The sequence below is a fragment of the Falco naumanni genome, chromosome 6 (assembly GCF_017639655.2).
Source record: "Falco naumanni isolate bFalNau1 chromosome 6, bFalNau1.pat, whole genome shotgun sequence".
NCBI lineage: Eukaryota > Metazoa > Chordata > Aves > Falconiformes > Falconidae > Falco > Falco naumanni.
The window spans coordinates 71,649,235-71,663,817 of NC_054059.1; the positions used below are offsets into that span (position 1 = coordinate 71,649,235).

The 14,583-nt window shown below is 41.1% G+C and overlaps 1 protein-coding gene across 5 annotated transcripts in view; it reads left to right on the top strand.

The window, feature by feature from the left end:
* Positions 1-515: 515 nt before the first annotated feature.
* Positions 516-14,583, top strand: part of KIF13B (kinesin family member 13B) — a 133,283-nt gene continuing 119,215 nt past the window's right edge. For all 5 annotated transcript variants that reach the window (XM_040597772.1, XM_040597776.1, XM_040597774.1 and 2 more), the window contains exons 1-2: positions 516-652; positions 10,957-11,050. In XM_040597772.1, coding sequence (XP_040453706.1) covers positions 598-652; positions 10,957-11,050 — 149 coding nt within the window. In that variant the 5' untranslated portion in view covers positions 516-597. The remainder of the gene's footprint in view (positions 653-10,956; positions 11,051-14,583) is intronic.

A 14,583-nucleotide genomic window follows, 5' to 3' on the forward strand; every position in this document is an offset into this window, starting at 1 on the left:
AAACTCCACAGACCAGCAAAGCACCGCCACACTGGTTTTTGCTGCCAGAGTAAATCTTGTGGTGAGGTGTTTAAGTCTCAGCGGTGACACTGCTGTCACGCAAAATATCGCTGTGGTCCCCTAAAAAGGGCCTGAGGCACAGGGGGGGACTGAGGCATGATGGGGTTCACCCACAGCCACCCAGGGGATGAGTGGCGGGACCTGGGGTGACCCCGAGACCCCCTTCCCCACCCCGTTCAGAGCCCTGTTGTACAACACGCCCAGCAAACGCCATTTGGGGCTCATCCCCTTCACGAAACCCCTCTAGCCTAAAGGACTACATATCCCAGCATGCGACGCGTCCCGCTAGGCCGTGGAGGCGGGCGGGACTACAAGTCCCAGCGTACAGCGCGCCACGCTGCCTCGGTCTCGGCTGGGCGCCGCGCTGCACGCTGGGAGCTGTAGTCCGGCCGGACGTTGGTCACGCACGGTGCCTCCCTCCCCCCGCCCCCGGTCTGCCCCCCGCCCCGCTCCGCGCTCCTCCCCGCGCCGCCGGGTGTCCCTCCGTAGACGGAAGCCGAGGAGGGACGAGGGAGCCGGGGAGGTTGGAGTGACGGGATGGGGGACTCCAAAGTGAAGGTGGCGGTGCGCGTCCGCCCCATGAACCGGCGAGGTGAGACCTTCCTCCCTGCGTGCCTCGGCGCCCCCCGTCCCCGGCGGTGTGCCCGAGGGGAGCGGCCTGAGGGGCAGAGCGGGGAGGCCGGGGGGTGCCTGTCCCCATGGGCGTCTGTAGGGGCAGGTGTGGGTGCATAGGTGTGTGTGTCCCGGCGCGGGGGCGTGTTTATAGGTGTATGTGTCGGTAGGGGGGAGTATGTGTTTATTTATTTATTTATTTATTACGCACGCGTGTGCAGGTACAGGTAGGTTTGTGGGTGAAGCCGAGCTGCTCTCACAAAGCAGCCCTCTTCACTCCCCTCTCCTGACATCTTCTTTTCCTAAACTCGCCCTGTTTTATGGCGCTTTTTTTGCTTTTGGGATTTTTTTTTTTCCCTTTCCCCTGGGGTACACCCCTTTCCACACCTTTTGCACCTGCTTAACAGCCGGGCTGTGCCCTGTCCCTGCTGCGAGAGCTTTTCCTCCTCCCTGCTTTCTGGGGTTTGGGGGGAAAATGCCCCTCTTTCTGTATCTTCCCCTGTGCTCATTCAGCCCTCAGCTCTGTAACCCTTCTTCTTTCCCCTCGGTGATTGAGTGGGACAGAGTTAACCAGATGACAGGGCACTGTAAGGACAAAAGAAACAAAAACAAACAAGGGAACATAGAAGAGGAAGCACGGATTGACAAGAGGTTTTGTTGTTGTTGTATTGTGGTCGGGGTTCGTTCTCCCCCGCCCCCCCCCCCCCCCCCCCCCCGAAACTTGCCTAAGGGTTATGTTAATCAGACCTTGTTTTAATTAGAAAAACTTGCTCTAGATGATGAGGAAGCAAGTATGAAAAGGCAACTTTAGCCAAGGAATGGGAAGATGAAGAAGGCAAAATTCCAAGAACCATGTAGGGTGGGTTCTTTTCCCCATATTCTCACAGAAGTATGCCAATAATTCCTTTTGGGGAAAAGGAATCAAATGAAGTCAGGTTAATAGCTGAAGCAAAAAAGGGAGCGGGGGAGCCCTTTATCTTCTACATGATCAGAAACAAAATAACTCTTTCATTCCTTTCAGTAAATAAGAAAATAAAAGGTTAAAGTATTGAATACAATATTTCCATACCTTTTAAAATAGAAGCAGGGGAACATCAAACTGAGTTCACAAGAGCTCTCAAGTCCCACATCCAAAACAGAGGAGATGGAGTTGATAGCCTTACAGTCTAGTAGGTTAGAGCAACTGGGCATATTTTGACCAAAATCTGCTTTTTGTTAAGTTTCAGGTAGCAATTCCCAAAACTGAGGAGAGACCCATCCTTGTGCAGAATTGATTGGAGGAGATTAAGTGATAGTGTGGAGGAGTTGATGGGAGGTGGGATGGAGAAGAGCTGGAAAGTGGTGCCTCGTTTCAGTGATAGACATGGGCTTTCCTCTTGCTCATGTCCTTTTCCTGTCATAGGTCATTTCCTTGGCTGTGACCCAGGCATCTTCTGACTGTGTAGTGCTCTTTACGCCTGGGATTACACAATAATTCATGTTGGAGGGGACCTCTGGAGGTCTCTAGTCCAACTAGCTGCTCAGAGCAGGTCACATTAGGTAAGGTTTCACAGGGCCTCATTCAGTCGATTTTTAAATCTCCAAGGATGAATAATACACTTGTCCCTCTTGGACTATAACCTACATATGGTCTTAAAACTGTTTCTAGCTAGAAACAGTTCTGCAGGAAAAAAATATGTGGGGAAGAAGTGGTGGAAGTAAAGGGGAAGAAATGATGGAAGATTATAGATTTAGAGCAGTATATCTGACTGAAGCATCTGCCTTCCTGGGGAATATCCTAATGTTGAGCTGCATGAATCTGGGAGAATGGAAGGGTGTATCTTGTTTTCAGAGCTATTTTATTCTGTATAAACTTAAAAATGTTACAGACGAGAGAGGACCACTGTAGCCTGGTTGTTAGGAGGCTTATCTAGGAGTGAGGGACATTTGCCTGTCAGCCCTTGCTGTTCATCAGAGACAAGAGGGACCTGAACCCCACACTCTTGGCATGTAGCTTGGTGCTTGGGACGTACCTCCCCACTGTAAGAATCACTTTGCAGCTTTTAAGCATCCTGTTATTTTATAAGTGATACCAAAATGCATGTAAGTCTAGCCTGAAAGATCAATGTCTTTTTCTCCCTCAAATGTTCTGCAATCAATTTTTTTTGAGCAGATTAGTTGTCATATTCCAGATGTTTTGACCAGTTCTAAACAACTGATAGTATTTCTGATGCTCCTTGAATTTATAGAAACAAACAGTGATATGAAGCCTAGTATTTTTCTTACCTATTTAATGTTACATTTAAGAACGTGTAACTGATTTACTGAAGAGTCATCCAGTTCTTAGACTTCTGTGGCTTGCTTTTATAATAGACTTTGAGGCAAGAGGCATCTTTCTTGGAAGCTCTGTAATATGTACTGTGTTCTAAGTAGTTTTTGTGTGAAGTTCTGGGGCTTTGGACCTGAAGCAAATACTTGTTTTCTTCAGGATCACGAGTAATGTTCTTTCCTTCCCTCTGCACCGAAGGGCTTAAAGTTGCAAACATGGTTACACCTGTTGAAATTGAAGCTTTGAAATATTCTCAGTGTTTACCTGTGGTGGTGGTGGTTGTCTTTAGTGTTTGAATTACGAATTTCTTAAGGCAAGGCTTTATTAGGTTAATAAAAGTGGTATGTTTAACTATTACTAACTTATACAGCTCATAAAAGTATAATAGGTTCCTTGCATGCATATTGAAGGGATTTCTATATCAGATAGGTGGTTATTCATAGTACTTGCATTTCAAGGTGGTAGTATGGAGGGTCCTGCTTCATTCTCGTGTGAAGTAGTAATCTATAAACTAAGTTCATAGTACTGATTTTTAGCAATGAGGGGAAGAGTTTGTAATTGTACTTGGGTTTCTTGGTGGTTTTGCATCTAGATTACTTTTTTTTGATCTTGCTTTGAATTAGACCCCAGCCCTACAAACTGTGTATGGAACCTATGCTGTAGTAAAACTACTGCTATGTCAACACACTTGCAGCATCACGTCTAAAGCTGTAGGCTCTTCTAGGTAGCAATAGTGACTTCTTTTTTTGCATACTTTCTACTTTGCAAACTGGGACCTCAATTAGTATGCTGTTATGAATTAAATAATTCAATACTGTGTTGTTAGATAAGACTCTTCTGTTTTCTTAGTTTTGTCATTCACTGAAATATTTCCTAGTGCCCTGCTTTTTTCAGATGGGTTTTTGATTACAATCAGTAAGTTCTTCTGCTGTTGTATTTTAGAGTTGCAGTGGATTTCCTTTTACAAATAGTGTCAGTGTTTGACTTCATTTAGCAGATATTGATTATATTTCAGGTAAGTGGTGTGCAAAGCTCAAGCCATGCCATGAGACCAGGAAAAGGCAACTGGAGGCTTTTTAATTAAGATTTGTCTTACTGAGTATTTTGTTTCCAGATGATGTTGGTGCACAGGCACCCTCGAAGTATGATTAAGTCCTTGTGTTTCCCTGTGCCTTGGAATCAATTCATTGTAGTGTTAATTAAAATATAACATTTTTATCAGTACTAAAAGAATATGACTTTTGCTCAAGTGTATGGCTGACGACACATTAAGCCAGTAAAAGCTACTGCTGTTGTGTTGCTACATTTCACTTGGGATAATACTTTTATGTTTGACAAGAAAGACAGGAAACTAACTGCAAAAAACTATGTGTTTAGTACTTTGAGTGAATTTATTGAGGAGCAATAGAAGTACTGGTGCTAGCACAAGGGCAAGTGGTGGCATTGCACAGCTCAGCTGGGGAGTGGTTCTGTGGGTGTGCTAGGTTAAGTTTAAACAGTATGGGTGCACAGCCTGTATTCTGGCAGCGCTGCCAGGTTAAACTGTTTGTAGGACTGTAGTGTAAGAACTACAGCTTCCAGTTCAGATATCTAGTTTGCCTGTAAATACATATTTGGTTAGCTGTCATGTTAATGTTTGTATTCATCCAGACTAGTTTCCGTGTTCCAACACGGATCTTTTTGTGCTTTGATGACAGAGTCTGTCTCCAGTGCTTGTAAGGAAGGAATTTGCTTCTGTATCTGTGCAAGCTTCTGACCACGGTCTTAGGTGGTAATTTTATGTCCTCCTACTCTTTGGAGCAGGTTGTTTTTTCAGTCATTTGAAATGGTTTTGGTTTTGGGGGTGGTGGCAGGGATTGTTCTTGTGGTTTTATTTGTTTGTTTTTCCACTGGAGATTACGACAGAAACAATTTATTTATAAACTAAAGTTTGTGCAAGCAGTTTTACAAGATTAATTATGGTATTAGAATAAATGAAATGGCACCTGTTGTATCCTGATGGCAATATGAAAAACACAAGACTTTTCTTCACCATTATTCTTGTCATGCATGAGTGTCCAGATTTTTTTAGTGTTTCCTGGTGATTGCTGATAACCTATAAAATAGTGTTTGCAGTATGAGCTGGATTAACCTAGAGACACGGTGACAAATGGGTAAAGCATGTGGAATTAGTGTTTCACTTTGTGTTCCTCTGTGAGGCAATTGTATTTTAAGAACTCCTAAGGTGTTACAAGCTTACTCCCCACAGCCAAAGTCTCCGTTGAGACTACCAGTCTAATGTGGATGCCACAAAGGCAAACAATTCTTGTGCTAATTACATCTTTAGAGCTAGCCTAAAGTGCAGTATGAGATTACCGTGCTGCTCTGGTTTCACGTTTGCTTGCTCCTCCTGAAGTCAACAGAAGATCAGATACACACAATGTGAATAGTTTTGCCTTGGCTTTTAGGTGGCTGGTGGCAGAGCAAACACTATTGCGTTTCATTCCTGCTAACTCTGAAGCCTGAAAAAAAGCAGCAGCAGCACGGAGTTGTGTGTTGAGCTTCCTCAGAGCTCTTTGCTGCGTCAAAGTCACCAGACTGATTTATTTACTTACTCTCTGTGAGCTGAGCAGTGCATGCAGCAGCATTACTGACTGTAAGGTTAATGTCCAGATACACTGAGTGCCTTTACTAAAGCCATTTGGCAAGCAGAACATGTTCTTGCAGAACATGAAACAGCGGAAGGCAGAATAAATTTTTTACCATTTGGACAACGTAGCGTTAACATGCAAGGAGAGCTTGCTTGCATTCAGTGTACAGTGTGCTCACGTATGCTTGCACCTCATCATCAAGATTAGATAGTATTGTGTGCCCTTCCAGATGCACTCATACATATTTAATGTTCTTTAATTGCTTCAAACTGAAAATTTAATGAATTACATTTGCACAGTTCATATATGTAGGAGAGAAGCCTGAAAGATGCCCGGCGTAGACTTCAAGGGACAAGTCAAATTACTGTACTTTTGCCCAGAATGTATCAGTCACTATGTTTTGTAATTAATGCCTTAAAAGTGCTATGATGCTAATTTTTTTTTCATTTAAGTTCTTAGCACTGTAATTTAGATATAAGTTATTTTCACACTCTCATATAGTCAGTTATTTTTTCTCTTATTTATGTTGGCTTCTACGCAGCAAAGGGCAGAGAGAAGTCACTCTAAGGCAACAAATATTGGCAAGGAAACCTGAGGGCCTGTTGTGTTTGAACTTGCTTTCAGATTTCTTTTTCAAACAAAAACCCCAAACAACAGCCTCTTTTTTTTTTTCTTCTTTTTTTTTAGTTGGCATTCATTTCATTTGTGTGATAAATAAACTTATAAATATTTTTAAGTTACTATTTAAACATTATTGCCATTTGCTTTTTTGGACCAGGAAAGGTACAAGAAAGAGACTGTAATTTCTCATTGAATGAAGGCTCAGGCCACAACATTCCAGTTCTAACCTTCAAGGGAATGTTAATCTCCTGAAAATCTACTGGCAATTTAAAATATAAAATATCTATCGTCTGTCTTTAGAGGAGATTATTGTGAGCTTTGTATTTGGGGCCAATTTTGGCTTATAAGCTTAGTACATGCACTTTAAACCTCTTACATTTTATTTTTTATACTTCAGTTAGCTTTTCTGAAACTGTAAGAACAGCCATGCTGGTTCCCAGTGACAGTACGGAGCTTAATGTCCTGTCTCCAAGGGGTCCTCAGGAATCAGTGCAAGTGCAGTTGCCCTAAATCTGGTAGTGGGACCAGGAGGAACCTGTCACAGGTTTTATTCAATTTTAGTTATAACACCAGGTTCACATCTTTTGTTTCAGTGGGGTTTAGATAGTCTTTGAAAGGGCTGAAAAACTGTAAACCATCAGAAACTAATTTCTTAAAATTGAAATCTGATGGGAAAATTTATATGGAAATAAAGGCTTTTGACGAATTGGGAAGTACTTTCCCTTAATTAATCTTATACAATGTGAAAAAATGGAGTATATAAAGAGGAAAATATGGAAGGTCACATAAGTTGTAACAGGCTTTTCAGCTACTGTGACTGTTGTACTAAAAGCCATTACGATGCTATGGTCCCAACCGCTAGTTTAATAAATTGCAGACAAACTTATTCACTGTATCATCTTTCATTTTAAGATTATTTCAAACTGCCCTGCAAAAGCTATCTATTAGGATCATTTTGTTTGGTTCTGAAATCTAGTAACCTTAAAGGTGGGATGACTTTTAGGGCAGTAGCTGAAAAAGCTGCAGGATCACTGCATGGCAGTTCAGATGTTTTCATTATACCAGCTGATGCAGCTGGGTTTGATTCCATACGCTATGAAAGCGAGTGGGTTAGGCATGTCATTATCCAACCAGTGTTGTCATTAGTTGCAGCTCATCTATCAAGACTGTTCCCTAACTGATCCATAAACAAAGATGGAGGTTTCCCAGAGCCGAAAAGTCCAATGATTTCCAAAATGCTTCTCTCCCCTTCCTCCAGGATTCACATACACTCTGTCTCGGCCCCAGACCTGTTTGGTATGTTTTGAAGTTGCACCTTTGCTAGTGTTTCCTAACACTGTTGTGGAATCTGCTATGTTGAGTTTATGATTACCAGACGCGTGACTGCTATTACAGAGGGAACGCGAACTCCTACCTGTTGTTGGGAATGAATTCACCATTGCATGTGGTGGTACACTGCTGCTGGTTCTGCTTTTCCTGCTCTCTCTTGCTTACTGACTTTCCTACCTTGTTGGAAACACACCAAATTTCTTAGGCTAGCAGAAAAGCCCAAAGTGTGTATGGGTAGCTTGAATGCTTTTTACAACAGCCTTTTATCAAAGGTATAGTCACTTAGGATTTACATGAGTGTGGTTTTAGCTGAGATCTGCATTGCTCAAATCCCAGTTTTTATTGTTTAAGAAAACTTCTGTGAGGGGTTGAAAAATCAAGGGAAGTGGGAAGGAAAATGGCCACATCTAAGCCCCACCTTCCGGTTTCACAAGTGAAATAGAGATGCGAGTAGCTTGGATGCACGTGACAACAATTCTTTTTGCACTTGGCCCAGCTTTGCTTAACACTTCTACATGAAGTGTAAATGCGGAAAAGTGACTAAGATATGTTACCCTTTTATTATGGATGTCACAGCTCTCCTGCTCTGAAGCTGTGAAAGAGGTTTTCATTCCCTGCAATAAATGTTTCTTGAGATGTTGAGAGTTGAGTTTTAATTTTTCAAAAGCCAATTAGCTGATTAGTTTCTTGATTTGATGAAGCAAATGAGTAGTTGATTGTGTTTTCTTGGTAATGACTGAAGGTAGAAGCAGATTATCAATAATAATAGGTGAGATTTTAAATCTTGTTGAGCTACAAGATTTGTGATACATCTCCAGAGTTTGACAGTGAGCAGCCTCTGTCATCTTTTAACTTCTCCGAGTTTTCATGCTGCATGGAAAAAAACCAAACAGCTGTATAGCTGAAAGAAATAATAGTACCAAGCCTCGACAAATGAGTCCTTACTACAAGATTAACTAATCAGTGATTTTGGATGTGCATGCTTATCATCTTATCTTGGTGCATCTTAATTTTGCTTGTTGTTCAGGGGCAGCAAGTACACTGCTTACCTAGGAGACACTGAAACTATGAAAGTAAGGGTGGAGTCAGTGTGTGATCGTATCCCAAAGAGCAGGAAGATAATTTGTTTATAAGATTGACCTGCTTTAGTAATATTAAAAACTTAATGAGGTGGAAATTATGGTTATATCATTTTCAGTAGTGTCTAATACAAGATTCTTCTCTCAGCCTACCAGAAGCATTAAAGAAATCGGAAATCAGTCAAAGAACGTGCTTTGTAATGGAGCCAGAATTTGTAGAAAGTGCATGATGTGCTGTTAAAACAGTAGTTTTCTGCTTAGTTACTGTTGAAGTAACTGAAAGTGATTTACAGAGGAGTCTGCTGAGTGCAGTAGTGGTGGAAGGTGAGCAACAGGCGCAGGTAGCCAGAAGGAAGGACTGAGACCTCCCTGTTTGGAAATAGCTGTTTGGCAGATGTGGTGAGCCAACCCAAACCGTGCTGTCCCCTGTCTTCAGGATGCCTAGGTGAGGGATTTTAATGTTACCTTTGTGATGAAAATAATCAGACAAGGTGTCTTGTACATGACAAATGGGCTTTGAATCTTCTTTTCCTGTGAGATCACATGGCTTCAAGGAACTCTTGTATCCTGCCTGTGTGCTTTCTTAAATGTATTTCACAAAGAGGTTTAATGCAAGACCTTGAGTTCACTGGGCAATCAGGGGTGCAAAACCTGCCATCAGCATTCTCTCTCAAGAGATGGATTAAAAAATGTGCTAGAGACCATACTGTTCATATACAGAGTGCACATACATTATGCTTTGCATAAGGGAGGTAGCATGCAAAAAACTTCTTCAGGAGTTGAGGAAAAGCAGGTCACTGCAATACAGAATGTTAATCACTAACCAGCCAGTCCAAGATAAAGTGGCTTGTTGAATACAGGATGTATGAAGAATATAATTTCATCTAAGCAAGCATGCATTGCATATTAATGATAGGTAAATTGGCTTTCAGGGTGTGGAGAGAAATTAAACACTAGCTTCTGAAACTTGTCTGTCTCTTCCTTCTACAAAATCACAGTTTAATGAGAGGGGTAGTTTTCAGAAGGATTTCAGTCTCATGTGACTGCCTGCTGTGACCAGTAATCTTGAGCTTTGGCTTGCTTTCTTGTGTTTCCACTAGCAAAAAGGTTATTACATTTTGTTAAAAAAAAGAAAAAAAAAGTCAATGCAAGAAACTCTTTTTATATTATTCGACAGTAGCAAGAAGTCTGCAAGGTGCTGTGCCATAATTAAGATCTGCAGTCTTTGCCTGAGCAATTTTCAGTCTGAGTTTATAAGGTGCTGTAAGGTGAAAGAGCAAGTACAGGTGGCAGAGAAGGAAAGAGCAAAGATGAAGGAGGATGAGGATTATAATTAGCATGATTAGACAGGAGAGTATTTTGGTGATTCAGCTGAGGTGTTGAAGCCTGTGTGGAGGTTATTCAGTGTAGCCCCTCGTCATCACAGCATGTCAGGGCGTTGCAGAGTGCCTGCTGGGTGTGATTACTGTGTCACATTTATAAGTATCGGCACTTGGGTGCACTTTCCAGGTTCAGCATCAGTGTAAGAACATAGGACTGGACTTGTTTGTGTCAAGGCCCCTATGTCTGTAGTGACTTTGATTACAAGTGGCTGTGTGCTCTTTTTTATATCTAACTCCATTTGTCATTGGGTGGGTATCTTGGATGGTTGTCAGTGCTACTGATGCTTTTATTTTGTTTTCTCCACTTCAGTGCCTGAGAATTCTCATACATTGCAAATATCCTTATTACTCATGGTATATATCTCTTTCCGTAGTATCATTTGGAAGAGTTGGGCTTTCCAGCTGACTGGGAGCCTGTGGGGAAGGATAAGCCCTTTTCTGTATGGTCGCACCTAAATTATTTTTGGTGGGACTTGAATGTCTTAAAGCAGGTGCCCCAGGACTGACAGCTGGCATGGCATGCTGCAGTATCAGACCAGTGGCTGGGGAAAATGTGCTGCAGATGGTGGGGGCAGCTTTCCCTCTAAGCCTGTGAGACATTGAGAGAGCAGTAAGAATTGCTGTCAAAGTGGTACCATGCCTAATGGTTCTTTCCCCAGAAGAAATTTCATACTGCCTTGTATATGCTGATTGTCCTTCAGTAAAACCTAAGTGCTCTTTCTTTTTTTGAAAAGAGTGTATGCTTTAAAGCTGGACAGGATCCATCCCATCAGAATATCTCTAGAAGTGGAATTTGGCAATAGTCCTGTTTCTATTCTCTAGCTGACGGGTGGCTGTCAGACTGCATGAATAAATTTGGTGTCTGGAGGAAGTAATGGTGTATATAAACCTAGTGCTTTAGGAGCAGCACTTGACACTTTCTCATTTCTTTATAGAGCTTGATCTGCATACAAAATGTGTGGTGGATGTGGATGCAAACAAGGTTATTCTTCATCCTGTAAACACCAACCTTTCAAAAGGAGATGCCAGGTAAGGTTTTCGAATACGGAAAGTCAGGTTTCATAAACTAAATATGAGGCTAGTAACAAGGACATGTAGACCTTGATAGAGGGCTTTCAGTTTAAAAAATAATATATATTCTTTCTGCAAAGTAATTGCCATCATCTATAAAGTAAGGCTGATTTTACCACACGGGGAAGATGCTTTGAAAACGTAGTGCTTAGTGCATTTGCTTCCTGCTCTAACCAACGTGTTAGCAATGAATGGGTCTGTGAACTGTTGCATTTCTTCTCACGTGCTGTTATGGAACATGAGAAATTTAAATCTGCAAAATAATTTGAGCGGGCCACAGTTTGTCATTTTGGAATGAAATTAATTTTGACAATTATTTTCTTAGAATGAGCTTGTATTCATTGCATAAGAAGGGGAATGGGAAAATGCTGGAGAGGTGTAGCTCTAGAAGTATCTTGACAGTGGGGCATTACACGCATCGAAAGTACTTGGAAAGGTGTCTAAGGGTAGGGACCAATTTATGTCGGAACTGGCATAAATTTGTTAAACAACTGTGAAAGTGAAAAGTCCTGTAATAATTGATAGGTTAAGGCTGTGACTACTTAATTTATTCCTTGTTTGCAAGGGGAGGAAATGAAAAAATGTATGTGTGAAACAAAATAACGGGTGCAGGAAAAGGCAAAACCCATTAGTGGACATCTACAGTCAATTGTGATCTACTTTCTGGAAAAACAAAAGGAAGTGGTCTTAGGGGTGACAGAAAAAATCAGTTGAACACGTAGAAGAGCTTTGTTTAGATGCAACATATCGTAGCTTTTCCATGTAAAGCTATACTGTATGTAAGTGGTTAGTAGAAGTATTCTTTACCTGATCTCTGGTAATTTAGACTTTTCAAACCCAAGTGGTAGTAAATGGAAAAGCAAAGAGATCATCAGGTGCAAGATGTACTTTCTTTTGTCATCAGCTGCAAGACTTATTACAGATAGTGGGACTGGAGCTCTAGTAAGTTACTTAAAATCAAACAGGCTGTGTGTGGTGGGTTGTTTTTTGTTTGTATCAATATCTGCCTCCTCCAGAGACACGTGTAGTGTTTAGTTGCCAAATACCTATGTTGCTTTGAGCCTTTAAAACTGCTAAAAATGGCAGGAGATTGAGATTCTCAGAAGCCTAGTCAGCCAGAGCTGTATTAAGAATGTTATTCATAGTTTCTCTAAAACATGGCAACCAATCAAATGCTGCATAGTTTATACTCCCTGATATATGTTTAAAAAACATTCATACTGCAGCCATGAGAGAATACATCATGCAAATCATGCCCCCTGGCAAGGGAGGAATCGGTTGGCAATTCCGTTGACATCCTAGACAAGATGGTGAGCCTAGTGTGAGAAACCAGCATGTCAGACCGAAGAATGCTTCATTTGCATTTTCACAAATACCCATTGCTAATCTAAGCAGGAAGCACAGTAAATTTATATGGGTGATTTAATGGCAGAGGGAAAAGTGGAGGCCCATTAATGGCACTAAAGTTTTGCCTGCAAACAGTGAGACAACATACCTCAAAAACATAGTTGGAGTAGTGAGGATTTGGAACAGGTCCTATCTAGCATGTAAAACCCTTGAGAGAGGCTGCCACTAAATTGTTGTGGCTTCTGCAGCTCCATCAGAGGAATCTTAAATATCAGCTCAAGGAAAAGGTTTGTTTTAGTTACGGTTCTTCTAAGTTTGGGGGTTAATTTATGCTCAGGAACTGTTTCTAAATCCAACAACAACTTTGCCTTGTACTGTAAAATCATTCATTTTGATTTCATTCTTGTGTCTAAAGTTAGCTGAAGGAATTCTGGCAAACCTAGGGTGCTTTTAATTAAACATAGAAAAGTAAGTAATACTGTAAATACACTCTTTAGACACTTGCAAAGCAGGGTAGGTTTGAAAATCTTAAGAACTTTGCTGCATTTCTCATTAAGATGCCAGCACCAGTTTAGGAACTGGGAAGAGAATTTTAGAAACAGAAATCTGTGCTGTCACATCCCCACTTGTCATGACTCAGCCGTGCTCTGGCAGGGAGTGACATTTTGGAAAACATCCAATGACTTTTGGAAATACACATGTTTTCCCACTTCCATCCTCTGGTAGAAACCATGTCTGGGAGATGGGTAGATGTAAATAAATAATTTCATGGGTGAATTAGCCTGTGTCACAGTTATGCATATTTGTCCTGTTTCCCGAAGGTGGTTCTGAAAGACCAGAGATCTGCATAACGTGTCTGACCATCTGCAAAAAAATCTCTGCCAGCAAAATCAGTTAAAAGGGCAACTACCTGACATACTGTCTTCAGTTGTCTCTGAGTTAAAGGCTTTGGAGTTTCTAAGTGATAGACCCACCTCTCCTTCTCATTTCCCATGGGACCTGGGAATGAATATGTACAGAAAAAGTCAGAAATGTCCACTCTTTCAGTATTTCCTATTTTGACAGACACTCAGGTTGAGGTGTGCGGGACCTGACTTTCAGAGGTAGCAAATTGTGTTGGTGTAAATACCACTGAAGCTTTTTCAGGTCTTCAGAAAAAGAGCGTCTCTAGCTGTTTCAAGTTTTGCATTAAAAATTCAGAAGAGTTTTGAAAATCCAAGTGATAACAGATTGACCTGCTTGAGGGTTAATAAATGCTATGATACATTTGCTCTCAAAAGAAAAGATGTCTCTTGTCATACAACTTCAAAAATCTAGCATCCTCCTGTTATTCCTTAACCAAGAGATGACCTTTCCTGAGACGGAGAAACGCAGCAATTATTGAGCAATCCTTAATAGTGTTGTGGAGGTTTCAGTAATCTGATCACATATAAAAGATCAATTTTAAAATCTAATGGATGACGTCCAGGCTGGGTAGGCTTTGTTACTAACCTTGGGCTATTGGGGGGTGGGTTCAGTTGAGTGGTAGTTTCTTGTATTAAAATGAAGATTACGCTGTGTGGAAATCATCAACCTGTTCTTTAGTTGCTTTCACAGAACTGTTTGCTACAGAGCCTTGAGTTTTGTCACTGCTTTTCCTAAGTGACCTCTTTAAATCAAAATCTTCCCCCTCAAGGATGTGTGAACCTCCAGGGATTTGTGGTAAATGAATAGTATCATTAGCATGACTTGTCAACTTTTTTGTTTGCCTTATGTAGTTGTCTGTTCTCTCTGTTGCAAAGGTCAAGGCTAAAGTTTCTTTATCAACACTGGATTTACTGTGTGGTGCAAAGCATTATTACTTGGTGGCTAGTGCTTGAAAGAGGGTGTGAACTCATCTTGATTGAAGTGAATAGATCAGTCCTAGGCAACAATTGGAATGTTTATAGGAATTAATATTTTGGAAAACCTCCAAATAGACTCTAATTACTCTAGGTTCCTTTATAGCCTTTTTTTTTTAAATATCTATTTGCCAGTGCTGTCATTTTACATTTCCCAAACAAGACCTATTAAAAAGACTTGAAAAATTATTATTTTTGACAGGTCAGACAAAGGAGTTTTATTACATGCTGCAGACATAACTGTAAATGAAGTGTAACTGATAC